The sequence below is a fragment of the Ochotona curzoniae genome, unplaced genomic scaffold, assembly GCF_017591425.1.
Source record: "Ochotona curzoniae isolate NIBS_2020 unplaced genomic scaffold, NIBS_Ocur_1.0 scaffold_3223, whole genome shotgun sequence".
Classification (NCBI taxonomy): Eukaryota; Metazoa; Chordata; class Mammalia; order Lagomorpha; family Ochotonidae; genus Ochotona; species Ochotona curzoniae.
In genome coordinates this window covers 1,064,115-1,078,510 of record NW_024467108.1, presented here as the reverse complement: position 1 = coordinate 1,078,510, position 14,396 = coordinate 1,064,115, and the positions used below count along the sequence as shown (strand labels likewise).

General features: G+C 37.7%; 1 protein-coding gene across 1 annotated transcript; it reads left to right on the top strand.

Moving 5' to 3' along the window:
• The first annotated feature begins 8,095 nt into the window (after positions 1–8,095).
• Positions 8,096–14,082, top strand: LOC121145389 (olfactory receptor 51G2-like). Its single transcript, XM_040964189.1, has 2 exons — positions 8,096–8,410; positions 12,404–14,082. Exon 2 carries the CDS (start codon positions 12,445–12,447, stop codon positions 13,396–13,398), a length of 954 nt encoding a protein of 317 aa, XP_040820123.1. The 5' UTR covers positions 8,096–8,410; positions 12,404–12,444; the 3' UTR covers positions 13,399–14,082.
• The last annotated feature ends 314 nt before the right edge of the window (positions 14,083–14,396 follow it).

Sequence of the window (14,396 nt, the reverse complement as noted above, 5' to 3'; positions counted from 1 at the left end):
GCAATAGCTATCAAGATTTACTTGGTTAAATCCCCTTGATTGTGTGCTTTATAGAAGAGAAAATTTTAGCATTATACCCCTTAATTTTAATTTGCCCGAGTCGTTTAATTGCTCTAGAGATTTTTTAAATTAAAATACTAATATATATTATATAATAATTTAGATATACTATTCCCACTATATCAATATCTGGATCTCTGTTCTTTCAATTACATGCAGTTAACCTTTTTTTGTCTATACTGTTGAGTGTAAAATTCTAAAAACAATTCATGACTTTTACGTCATGCAGTACTGTGAGTGGTATGATGCAATGTTACATTGGTCTGGTCTGTCATTTGGGGACATTCGATATGAACTTTCCTTTTCCCAGTCACCTGTTTTCTTGCCTATCAGATTAATTATTACATAAAAATGTCCCAGATACAGGAGTAGCTCTATTAACAACTTGAATATGCCAAAGAGAAACCTTATAATGCTTCTCTTAAGTGAAAAAGCTGGAGTTTCTCAACTGGTTAAAGTGAGGTGCATTGCTGAGGTCGTTAAGATGATGGGAAGGGCAAACTTAATCATGAATAGGAAAGAAAAAATAGATCTATGCTAGTTTTGCTACTGCACCTAGAGCTGAGGAAATTATAACCACAGTGATGTTATTTAAGATGTAAAAGCTATTATATTTATCATTGGTGTGTATGTATAAGAAAAAAGCATGTATTAAACAGCATCAAGTACTATTCATGATTTCAGGCGTTCCCAAGGGTTCTGAAAGCATCCTTCTTAGATAAGCTACTACGGAGTTCAAGTGAATGTTGATACAAATTCATAGCTGTTAATATAGCTACACTAACGAATAATGGCGAGGGATTTTTCTTACTGCCATTGTAAATAGTTATTGATTTAGGTCAACATTGGCATGAATATTTTTAGAGCTATTCAATACATTTAATTTTTACATTTGCCTTTAAATTGAATTTAGTGATGTAGCGAAGATGTAAGCCACAATTCTTAGATACTTCTAACAGTAAGAAAACTGACAAATGTTCAACTACAAATTACAATATGAAAGCGGTAAGACCATTTTCATGTCTTAGGTTACCAAAAGTTATTCTTTATGAAAAGCAACTACAGTTATCTTAAATGTTCCTTTGATGCACAGAGTATTTTTCAATTATCCCTGTTTAAATGATATACTTGGTACGAAGATTATCAGAGAAAACCAAAAGTGATAATAACAGCAGAAATAATGGAAGGTTTTCCTTTAATGTCTTGCTGTCTCCCTGTGTGAGTATGGGAAAGACTGATAAGGATCTTATCTCTTTGTCTGCTTTAATTTTATCATGTCATTCAATTTTTTATGATCTCAGTCTGTATTAACTTACATACTTACATAACTTACATAACTTTAAGATCAAAAACTTTTTGCCTAGTGGCTAAAGTCCTCACCTTGAATGCAGCAGAATCCCATATAAGCACTCATTGTATCCGGACCATTCCACTTCCCTTCCAGCACCCTGCCTGTGACATGGGATAGCAGTCCAGGACTGCCCCAAACCTTGGGACCCTGCACCCACGTGGAAGACCTGGAGGAAACTCCTGGCTGCTGGCTTCAGATCAGCTTAGCTCCAGTTGTTGTGGGCACTTGGGAGACAAACCAGGGGAGGAAAATCTTTCTCTCTGACTCTCCTTCTCTCTGCAAATCTGACTTTTCAATAAAAATAAGTAAATCTTTTAGAAAAGAAAAAAATAGATAAGGGTTACTGAAAATCTATGTTTTATTCTTGAAAATAGGTTTGGCCTCAGATGCTTTATTGATAGTTTTAAATTGCAAATTGCAAATTTTGTTTTGAAAGATAAAGAAGGAGGAAGGCAGAACTAAGAAAATAATTCTTTAATAATTCTTTTGCACTGTGATCTGTTACCATCCAAGGTAACGGGTGTGATCTAAAAATGCCTTCCCCATGTTATCTCCTATCCTTGGATTTAGATCATCTTTAAATTACTCTTTGGTTAGTTGATACTCTCTCCACTGAAGACACAAGCACAGATAGTCCTGTCCTGATCTCATCAAAGAATATCTTCACTTCACTTCCTTTTATTTGGCCTAATAATGTTTCGAATGCCTCTGGTTCTTCAATAACAAATTTAGAATAGTTTGCAGATAGGCACAACCTCTGGATCAGTGTGATTCTTTGATTTACAGCTAGAGTTTGTCTACTTACTTATTCAAAGTCTCTTAATTTCTTTTTTCTTTCCCAAATGCACGCAAAATATTTTCTCTTTTTTTATTTCAACTGTAATGACAGGGTGGAATGCTTGCTAAAGTCCTACAGAGAAGGCTTTTTCTTCCAAGTCTCACATCCAATACACCCATGGCACAGTTTGAGCTTCCCTATAATGCATTCAATTCTCTCTTGAGGATCGTGGTCTTCAGGGATTTCCTTTCTTCCTCATCTGAAATACACCTTGTACTGTTGCCTATGAATGTTCCACAAATATGTCATGTGCTTTTTATATTGAGTGGCATGTGACTCTTTCCAAAATTCATCCTAAGAAAAATATGCATTAACTACATTTTGGGATTACTCATATATTATTTAAAACACTTTGAGAATTATTAAAAACTCATGTACCAAAGATAGCTCTTTGAATTTTACTACTGTAGAATACACTGCTAAATATATTAGATACTATCTTAGAAATTTGGTATTATAAATAATATCTGCTTTATTATTATTTCTCACTCAACTCATTCACACACATTATAGTACACTTCAAACAAATACATACATGTGTCCATATGTCAAGGGAACTTCTGTTATGTAGTTTCAAGTAAAAATAAAGATATGATATTTGAGACACAATTTACAATATAAAGCCACAGTTTATTGATAATTATAGGAGTGACAAAGCAGTAGATTCTTTTCTTGAGAAATGATTATTTTTATTGGAAAGGTCAATTTACAGAGAGAAGGAGAGACAGATTAAGATATTCCGTCCAGTGACTAACTCCCCAAATGGTCACAACTTCTGGAGTTGTGAGCTTATCTGAAGCCAGGAGCCAGGAGCTCCTTCAACGTCTCCCATGTGGGTACTGGGGCCCAAGGCTTTGGGACATCTTCTGCTGCTTCCCCAAGCCACAAAGAACTGGGTGAGAAAAGCAGCAATGAGGACAATAAGCAGGACCCACATAGAATGTCTGTGCTTGCGCAAGGATGATTAGCCAGTCCTAGTAGATTATTTTTATGAAGAATTATGCTTTAAAATTTAAAGGTAAATATAATGCACATTATCATTTACTTTTTCACTTATACAATAACAGTTTTCTCCTCACTCAACCCAGTAAGCCATTATTATACTTGAAGAGACTTAATTTTTTTTTTTCAGTTTTTGACCCCATTAAGTTTTTGATCCCATTATCAGGATCAAAAGGTCACCATGGACTAGTTCATTTTTTCCTTTTGTGATAGTTATAATATTCTGTCAACTGTTGTGATAGTTATAATATTCTGTCAACTGTCATCTGTTAAATGATGTCCAGATTGCTAGCAAACATTTCCAGATATATCTACCTGAAATTTACAGAGTAGCATGTGTGTTGATTAACCCCATAAAAAAGATGGTTCTCTCCATTGCAGGCAGACATCATCCCATCTGTTGAGGAAACGAATGCAGTGAGGACATGCAAGAAGGGTGAATATTCTCTCTGTATCTTGCCTGACCCATTTACCTTCTCATGTCCTCTGATACAGGTACTTCTGGCTCCTTGGTTTTTACACTTGAATCTGGACTTAGCATCAGCTCACTTATATAGAAAAACAATTGATAGAAATGACTTACCTGAAATTACTTCCTGGTTGGTAAAACATTTCTGTCTATGGCTAATTTAAAGCCTGAGGAACTGTGTAGTCACAAGGTAATAACACTGTGAAACTGAAGCCACTGACGTATGCAAAATGCAATACTGCAGGCAAAGATGTGCTGTTCAAAGACAAGGAGTATTTTGTCATTTTGTAGGTATTTTTACAGTGATTTTTACTTATGCAATTGAATGTGACATGGAAATATTCATTGCATTTGTAATTTGTTAGCTCATTAAATTGTGTTTACAAGATGAAAGCAATGAAATGGATAATTTCCTTTTTACTCAAAAAAAATGACATCCCATTTCATTTTGGGAGAATAGCACATTAAGAAAGGGGGACAAGGGAACAAGGAAAAATATTCTTATACAGATGATTCCTAAAAGAAAGACAGATCTTAGATGAGGTATTCAGACTTAATATGATCAGTCATCTCTGCAAAAATGCAATTTTTTAAATGTTGATACATGAAACACACTAAGGCCTAACAGAGAGAACGTCAAATAAATGTTATATAATTGTTGGCAAATCCAAACTACTTCATGTATAGCTCGTATTTGCATTAATGACTGTGTCTGCACTTGAGACCCAGCAGTCAACAATAACCACAGGACAGGGCATCATCATGGAATCTGACATTTGACACATCATTTAAGATGCAGCCTGGAATACCCATGTGCCATGCTTTTCTTACTTCTCTTAAAGAAGAATTTTTTCTACTTACAATATAATTCACCCCGTGAAAGAATAAGCTTGTGATTATAGAATAAATTGAAAGTATGACATTATAAAATTTAAGGAAGAATTAACAAAAGACAGGGGAGAGAGGATGAGGATATTGGAAAGAGGCAGGACCATACACTGGAAAGTATCAGTACAGTCTCAGATCTGTACATGTGAAATGCAGGACATTTTATCACTTTTATAGATAAAACAATTTGTAAAAGCAAAAAAAAATAGCTATAGCAGATGGATTTTGTGATTATGACATTATTAGGAATATACTATATGAAAAGCTTCCCAGAGTTTGAATTTAGTGAGGAAAGAATTCTTTAAATCAGCATATAAATCACCTTTGCAGTGATTAAAATATCTATTTCTTAATTTTTCCTGTTGTTTCTGTAAAGGTGTATCCACTTGCTAAAACTAGAGAACTGTACACATAGAAATAATTGCACTTTGCTTATTTAAATTATACCCCAAACTGGTCCTTGATAAAAGATAAATAACTATGAATTTTAAATGATTTATTTATCGACTTACAGAGAGGAGGAGAGACAGAGAGGAAGATCTTCCATCTGCTGATTCACTTCCCAAGTGGCCACAACAGCCATAGCTGTGCCAATCTGAAGCCAGGATCCACAAGCTTTATCGGGACCTCCCAGGTTCCCCAGGCTTTCGGCCATCCTCGACTGCTTTCCCAGGCCACAAGCATGAAGCTTGATGAGAAGTGAGGCAGCCAGGACATCACCCAGTGTCCATTTGCGATCCAGACACTTGAAGGGGGAAGATTAGCCAATTAGAACCTTGTGCTGGGCCCAATAACTATGAAATTTATGATTTAACATTGTTAAGAGGATTTTGAGATGCAAAAGAAACATTTTGTCACGGTAGAGGGAGGAGCAGGGCAACATGTGAAGGGAACTGGTTTACAGGGCCATGGTGAATGGTATCCTGTTGAGAAGGTTGGACTCAGCAGTGCTTCCTAATGACTTGCCTGCAAAGACTCATAGTTTCTGAATATTAACTAACCATATTCTATTTTAAAATATAGGTTTGACGTAAGCTTAATCTGACCTATATACATATCTGTTTGGATACTTTGAAATGCCAGTCAATTTACAAAAGAAATGAACAATTCAAATGGACACAGGTAAAAATGCTTCCCACTAATTTTTGCTATAACAATAGAAATAGTAATTTCAACTTAGCATCTTCCAACTTTTGTTGATATATATCGATTTAACCTTTTGCAAGGAATTTTGGCAGCAGTTGGAAGCATTAAATGTGTATATTCTGGCATTCTTTTCTACAGAAATGCACTCACAAGTGCAGACAGGACATATTGTGAGATAGGCTCATTATGGCTGTGGAATGTAAGCTTGTAATTGTTGAGGTTAGCTATGTTACATTGTAGCACATCATTATTCTTTAAGGCATAGTACCTTTATGAAAAACTGCTTGCAAATGAACAAGAAATGTCTTGAAAACCTCAACTTGACCAGATATGATTCAACTTAAAACCCTTTAAAGTTGTGTCACAAAAAAAGCAGGCTTTATTTTAAGAAATGAACACATTTGTCATCACCAGAAAGAGGCATCTTTAAATTAAAATAATAGTTTAAAAAATAAAACCTCAAACTGCATGGATAATGAGGACAATTCTAGCGATCTGGTCAACGGGCAAAAAGCAAGCCCTTAAGGTCTTCAGCTCCCATCTTCTGTTCTTGTTGAATGAGTAAAGGATATGATGGCAAGGAGGGTCCCTCGCCTGTCCCAGCGTTTGCCCAGCCATTTTCTTCACCAATTTCTTAGCTGCTGGTTAGGCTGCTTTTTCTCCTTGCTCTCTGGTAGCTTAGAGTTACCTGGGCGTCCGCGCTGAGAACTGAAGCTCATCAGTACTGATTCTGAGTGGGCCGCTCACCCTGTGTCTCATCTCCTTGATGTTCCCCCATTCTCTTTATTGCTATCTTTGCCAGGCAGACCTCTGCGGAATCATAGTCTATAACCCTGATACATTTCTGTCTCGCTGGTCTAACTTGCTCCGCACCCTGCTGGTTGGCACCGCCCATCACTGCTCCTTTCACAGGAGGGTTGCAATAGAATGGTCCTCATCCATAGGGTCTCTGCAAATGGTGAGATGGGAGCCTTTGCCTGCCAAATGGCCTGTTTTGCTAGGTTGGGCCTTTAGGAGCCTCTCTGATCCCTGAGTCCTTTTCCCCTTTCTCACTGTTCTGGTAATACATGGAGGGCCCCCGTGACTCGCACAGCTTCTGTAGTGGTTAAGGTCAGCTGTGTATTCACTGCCTTGCACTGGAACCCCATCAGGGCTTACAACAGAGGCAGCCTCCACACCCTGTTCTCTTCTGACATCATCAGACTCCACGGGCTCTCCTATCTCCTACACTGGGAAGGCACTTTCTGGGGTCACTTGGGTTTAGGTAGTCTGGTGTGCAAATATGTCTTCCTTAATATCATTCCTCTCAATGAAATCATATCCATTTTTCACGTTGAACTATTTTGCATTTCCCAAAACTTTCCTTGAGAGGACGTTTTTATCCCCGCCTGCAGGGGACGCTGCCAGGGCCGTCACTCCGTGCGCAGCAGCTGGTTGTTCAGGGGCTTGGTTTCAACTGCGGCTTCTTGCAGTCTCTGAAGGCAAGGAGGACTGCGGTGGCTGCGTGGCTGCTCAGGGCTCTCTGCGGGGCCACTCGATGCTCCCACTACTGAAACAAGAACTTTTGGAAGCTAAGAGAGATATTTTTACACTGCACAGAAACATGTCTGATTTTTCCTTTAATAACTAGAGAATTATTGTTTTTTTTTATTTGAAAGGCGGATCTATGTATGTGTATATTATGTATATACACACACATATGGGAAAAAGAGAGGACTTTTATTTGCTGGCTCACTGCACCAACTCCCACAATAGCTGTGTCTGGGACAACCCAAAGACAAGCACTGGAAGCTCTACCCAGGTCTCCCATATCATGGCAAGGACACAACCATTTGAGCCATCACCCGCCACCTTCCAGGGTATGCATCAGCAGGAAATTGGAATTAGAAGCAAAGCAGGGACTGGATCCTAGGCACTCTATTATGTATTTTGGGCACCCCATCTGATGTCTCAATAGCTGTGCGAAAATCCATGAAAGAAAACCCAGGTACTAAATGACCTTAATATTATCCATCTAGGAAAACATTGAGACATAATTTTATTCCATTATCTCTGGGGAAATGAGCAAGTGTCTTTATTCTAAAATTACAGGGAACATTTTGTATATTTTAAATGTTGTCAGCATGTATGCATCTACATGTATATATTTATTATAGTAACTATTTTAAAGAGTAGGATTTTATTTGCTAATGAGTTTGACAGTTGTGTTTGTCTAAGCATAGCTGCTAATTGTGTGCTTGCACTTGTTGATTTTCATTGCAATAAAGGAAAAAATTGTTCAGACCTACTATCTGACAACATTAAAGTTGTTTTTCTGTCTTAAAACTTTCTGAAGCATGCTTCTCCCCTCTGTCCCTATCCCCTGAGGGGAGAGTGGATTTCAGCTTCCTGGCTGTAATAGTTGGGAACTCCCAAAGCTCTTCTACATCTCCTGGGAGATGCCTGAGCATCTGGACTATTCCCTCTTGCTGGTCTGTGAAAGCATCATTACAAGACCAAAACCTTGAAGCCAGCTTTCCTTCACACTGAGAATGTCACAGTGCAGGGCCAGCCAGACAGCGGCTACATTGGAGTGTGAAAAAGACCTGCTCAGAGAGAAGTCTTTCAGAGCTAAGTAACTTCAACTGCAATTGGAACTGCAGGAAAACTCATTCAGGTAAACTGATATAACTACAAGCAAGTTTCATTAAAAATAAATTAAAATTAGAGTTCATATGCAATAAAAAAGCAGTTTTCCTAGATACCAACGGCTACTGTTGTGAAGTTATGATATGTAGGAATTGAATCTTAAATGGTTTCGAGAATTCTCAGTTTAATTGATAGTATTTTAAAGTTAAATTATTAAATAAATCTAATCAACAGTTATTGAATTCATCAACAATTTATTCATAATCAGTATTTGTATAAGTGTTTATATACTAAATTATAGAATGACAAATTTCAGGTATTTTGTTTGTTTACTTTGCTTTTTCCTGTGTCTGAAACAAGCATGTCATGAGTGTAATATGAAAACACTCACCAGATTTGAGTAAACCAGCATGTCTGGGTTTTCAGTTTTTCACGCTGAACCCTGGAGAACAGTATGAAGGACATTTTTTGTTGTTTTTATCGTTTTGGCTCTCTCATTAATCGAAAGAACTTTTGAAGAAGCTAAGTTCATGTAAATATGATATTTGTTAAGACACTCAAATAGGTATTTTTGTTTTGGAAACATTAGCATTCAATCCACAAATTAAATTCAGCCAAAACACACAGAATTGAACTGGGTGAAGAGCTAGTCCACTACTGCTTCAGAGTTGTGTGGCTTTGACTCTGAGTTATCGATTTTAGACAGTTGTAACTATGATTACAAATTCTTTTCAAAGTCATTGTTTTGTACAGATATTATTTCTGTATATAGAGAATGTATTTGCCTTTTCCTGATACTTTTCTTTTCAAAATGCTCTCAAATATCCCTTTTCAGTGTAGTCCATATATTCTGAAGTTCAAATATGTGCAATAGGTTAGCTACAGAAATTCATTTGGTATATGCCTCTGATGCAGATCTCAGCTTAGCCAAGTGGCTGGGCCTGAGCCAGGTTGAACCTAGGAGCCCAAAGCTTCTGCCAGAGCTGCCGCATGGATGCAAAGGCCAGTCACTGGGCCTTCTTTCTCTGCATTTTCAGGCGATTAGCAAGGAGCTGCAATGTTTTATGGTACCCAGATTTTGAACTGGCACCCGGGCGGGATGCTATCATCACAGGAGGCAGCTTTACCCACTCTGCTGCAATGCTGGTCCCTTTCATCATATGTTACAATAAGACTTACTGTGCGGCTTTGACTTCTCTCTCCTATGGGCATTCTAATTTAAAAAGCAATAATAAAGAATTTCCAGTAAATCAGAGTGATACACTGTGACAATTTGCAAGTGAATTTATTCTGACTGAACTTGAGGAGGCACAAGTACACCAAATAGTTCAATTGCTCATATGCTTTTGGATTTATTTAGACAAATTATTTCACAGACAATTTATTTGTATATTACCATCTTACATTCAAATAAATATGCACTTACTTCATCACTGATGTACAAATATGTGGAAGATACCAAATGATCTTTAAAAAAATTAAATGCTACCTGAAAATCAAACATATATATGTGTGTGTGTGCGTGTGCATATGTATACACAGACACCTATACAAAAGTGTGTATACATACAAACGTGTTTATATATGTATACACACAAATATATGTGTATATTTGTGATATTCAGCTGAGTTATCTTCTCTAAAGTCATTTCTTCTAGTTTGTTAAAAATACAGTACATAATCTACAGCCACACTACTGTATAACAGTGTACACCAACATATCTTTCTTCTACTTACGGCTTACTCAACATTAACTAAATTTTCTTTATTATAATCTTTCACAACTATTTTTCCTATTTTTGATAACTACCATTCTATGATCCACTTCTATAACTTTTTTGGGTTACACATATGAATGAAATCATGTACTTGTGCTTTATGTCTAGATTATTTTATTTAGTGTGTGAATTGAAGCTGGGAGTCAGGAGGTTTCTTGGGGTTTTTCACATGGGTGGGATAAGGGGCCTTAGGACAATGATCCTTAGGTTGTTCTCTGTTGCTTTGCCCGGCCATAAGCATGGAAGCTGAGAAGCAGGGCCAAAGATCGGTGCCCGTAAGGATACCATCCTCACAAGCAGAGGCTTAGCTTACTTTGCTATGGGTACCAGCCCCATTTATTAGGTTTAAAAAAAAATAGTTTTTTTTTTTTCCCTAGTGCTAAAAAATTTGAAGGCCAAGGATGGGAAACAATATCTCAGAAAAATAGACGGGGTGAAATCTGAAAGCTAATCTAAATTTAAGTTGTAGAGAAAATTCAGAAGAAAAATTTTTTTTTATTCCATTTAGTGCAAGTAACAGTCATTAAATGAATGACGTGACTCATTAATACTATTTCTGAAAAAAAAATACAAGGAAGAGTTGTAAGTTTGGGAAAGGGTTTAATTAACCCTGGTGCTTAGAACGTATTGTCTGAACTTCCTGTGGCAGACTTGAGTTGAGACATCTATAACTTAGTGAAATAAGTATATTCAAAAAAGCCATTTCTACAGTCATTTGTGTATCCTCTGGGGGAAGTTTTGGAATGCAGTGAAGGCTTGGGTAAACTTAGACTGGAAGAAATTTTGTGTTTCAGAATAGAAGAGACTCATTCTAGAAGTAGTGAGAATTTAGGATGTTTTCACACGTCTGTTTGTAACTAAGTTCTCCATACCTCTGAGAAACTATGACATTGTCTTTCCTAGAATTAAATAAAAATGAGATCAGCTTGTGGTACTTTGTGTTTGTTTTTTTTCACATACCATAAGCGATCCATTGAAGCCTCACGTCTTCAAATTATATTTAATAACCCACTCAATAATGAATATATATTTTAAATTATAATTTCTTTTGCTATTGTGAGTAAAATCTTCATGAAAATTTTCTGTAAATCTATGTATTTTCATTTTTCACTATGATATTATAAATAATTGGTGGATGTCATTAAACATGATAAATCCAAAATTTTTAAATTATTTATTATTTTGATAATCTTTACGTAGTTGATTAAGGCACAAATGATCAAGGGCTATAGGAAAGTGGGTAAGACCATTGTTTTCACATTATTACTATCATTTTTTTTTTCTAGACCTGGGGTAAGAGGAGAGACAAAGGGAGAAGCCCCACCCAGTCTCCCACCAATCCCAGGCCCCTGATGTGGGGCATGCTCTGAGGGCACTGCTCAAGTGGTTTTGATAGTCCAACAATTCTGAATTGCTGCTAATCTCGCCATTTCAAACACGATAAAATCAGTCCAGAATCCACTGGCTGACACAGTCTACTATAGAGTCTCTGCTTGCCCAGATTTTCACTGCCAACACATGTCTGGGGTAGATACCACTTTGTTCTCTTCTCTGTACTGTTGTGGTGCCAGGTGTCCTCTGCAAGTTCCAATGGACTGCCATATCCTCCATGTGCACCTGGATATGGTGTCCACTGCTCTGTCTGAGCCTCTGAAGAGGCTCAGCTTTGACATCTGCATTCCATCATCTGATCTCAGAAGCAAAGCAGGGTTGGGCCTGGGTACTTGGATGGGAGATAAATCCAAATTTAATCCTTAGAAAGCCATCAAATTATTTTCCAAAGATGCTGTTATGGCTTTTTCCTTCATCAACAAGGAATGGAAGTTTTTTCACATTGTCACCAGCACATGCTATTTCCAATTTTTGAATTTCTTGCTATTCTAATGGAATTTTATTGTAGTTTTCATTCATGTTTTCCTAATAATTACATTAGAGTTACCTGTATGTGTAATTTTAAAGATTGTTTTAATTATTTTCCATAATAATTTTATGAATACAGGGATGCTTCCCTTTTCCTTTCTTTATATATTATAGTAGTATAGTCCATTAGTAACAGTTACAAATTTAACAGGCTGCTATTTAAGTGCATCATGGCATTATAAGGTATAGACAAAGGTAGAAAATCTAGTATCAAATTTCCAAGTGGGAGCCTTCTTTTTATTTAGACTTAGAGATGCTCCCTGGTATGTAGTGATTTCTGAGTTGGGTTGGAGTTTCCCTAACACAGAATTTATCTTTTATAGGTTTGATGATACCCTGAGCTGCACCTTATTGACATCTCAGCATGCTGGCCTTAAATACCACTTCGACTTGGCCCACGTTTTCTTTCATCGGTATTCCTGGTTTGGAGGCTGCTCATATGTGGATCTCCATCCCCTTCTGTCTGCTGTACCTGGTGGCTCTAGCTGGTAATATTCTTCTCCTCATGCTAGTTCGAACAGAACAGAATCTTCATGAGCCCCAGTTTTATTTTCTGGCCATTTTAGCTCTTACTGATCTAGGCCTCTCCTTGTCTACAATGCCTAGTGTCTTAGCTATATTCTGGTTTGATGTCCACCAAGTTGGCCTGAATGCCTGCCTGGCTCAAATGTTCTTTATTCACACTCTGTCCTCAGTGGAATCAGGTATCCTGGTGGCCATGGCTTTTGACCGTTTAGTAGCCATCTGTGCTCCACTCAGCTATACCAGGATCCTAACCCATTGCACTGTTGCCTGCCTGAGTGGAGCCGCCCTCCTTCGAGGTGCCACTCTCCTGGCTCCTCTACCGTTTTTCCTCAGGACATTTCCATTCTGTGGGACCAATGTCCTCTCTCATTCTTACTGCTACTACCCTGATATGTTGAACCTGGCCTGTGGGGACGTCACGTTCAGTAGCATCTATGGATTGATCTGTGTGCTTTGCACATTTGCATTGGATGCTCTCTTCATTCTAGCTTCCTACATGAAGATCTTGGGCACTGTTATGAAACTAGGAATCCAAGACGGAAACTGGAAGTCACTGCACACCTGCGCCTGTCACCTGTGCACAGTGCTCGTGTTTTACCTGCCCCTCATCAGTCTTGCTGTGCTGCATCGTTACACCCAGGAGACTTCTCCAATTCTGTATACAAGCATGAGCAATGCATACCTCCTCATGACACCACTGTTAAACCCCCTGGTCTACAGCCTCAAGTCCCGGCAGATCCAGACTGCTCTGCGCAAGCGATTTGGGGTGCAACGGGTTGTTGCTGGGGAGTGAGATTTTCTCTGAATCTTAGGTTCCAATCCACTCAAGAAGGACATGGGATTTCTGTGATTTACCAAGTTACTGTACTAGAAATGGTATATTCAAAGGGAAAATATGCTCAGGTTTTATGCTCAAGAAATAAGCAATCTAAGAAGAGGAAGGCAGAGTGCTATGAGCACTTATGTGAAGTCATCCCCTGATCATAAATGTTGGTTGGTTGAAGTGAAGAAATAGAGAACTCAAGCTCTAAGTTTCTGACATACAAGTTGGGTAAAGATGGATTTCCCACACAGTTAAGCTGAGGGGTCTAACTCTTATTTATAAGTGAATAAGGACTGATTTTAGAGAGAATCCAAAAAATTGCAAAGGTTCTTGATTTCCAAAGTTATCTAATGAACGGTATTAAAATTTTTGAAACCGAAGGTGAGTTTTGTGGAAGTGTGTCAGGCTTCCATTTGAGATGAATGCTTCTGACATAAAATCCCAGCTGAAAAACATAGTTGCAATCTTCAGAAATAATATGTACCACTATTGAAAACAGAGCATTAGCCAACTGTGTATCAAGTACAATTAGTGGTATTGAATTCGACTTAAATTGCTGTAAGAATGCTGAAGAAAATGATGGAATGATGTCTGGGTTGGCTATGAGCTTCCTGGAAGACTGAGAAATTCTTGAATAAAAAGAGCAGAATCTTAGGGTGAGGTTTTGTTTGTTTGTTTGTTTTGTTTTGTTTTTGCCAAGCTATTGCAATACTAACATCCTCTTAAAGTTTCTAGGTTTGAGTACTGTGTGGGCTCCTCGTTGCAGGTTCCTAATTCATTCCTTAGAGATATCAGATAATGTCCCAAGTTGCATCACCACTGCCCATGTGGGAAACCCAGATTTAATTCTGGATATTTGGGTGGTGAACCAATGAATGGCATTTGGATAATGACCCAAGCAGGGGAGCTTTCTTTCTGCTCTCAACAAAATAATGAATAAATAATTTTTTTAAAATGATGGAACTATC

Excerpts from the sequence above, each read along its gene's own strand:
- LOC121145389 (XM_040964189.1), top strand. The coding sequence starts at position 12,445 with ATGCTGGCCTTAAATACCACTTCGACTTGGCCCACGTTTTCTTTCATC.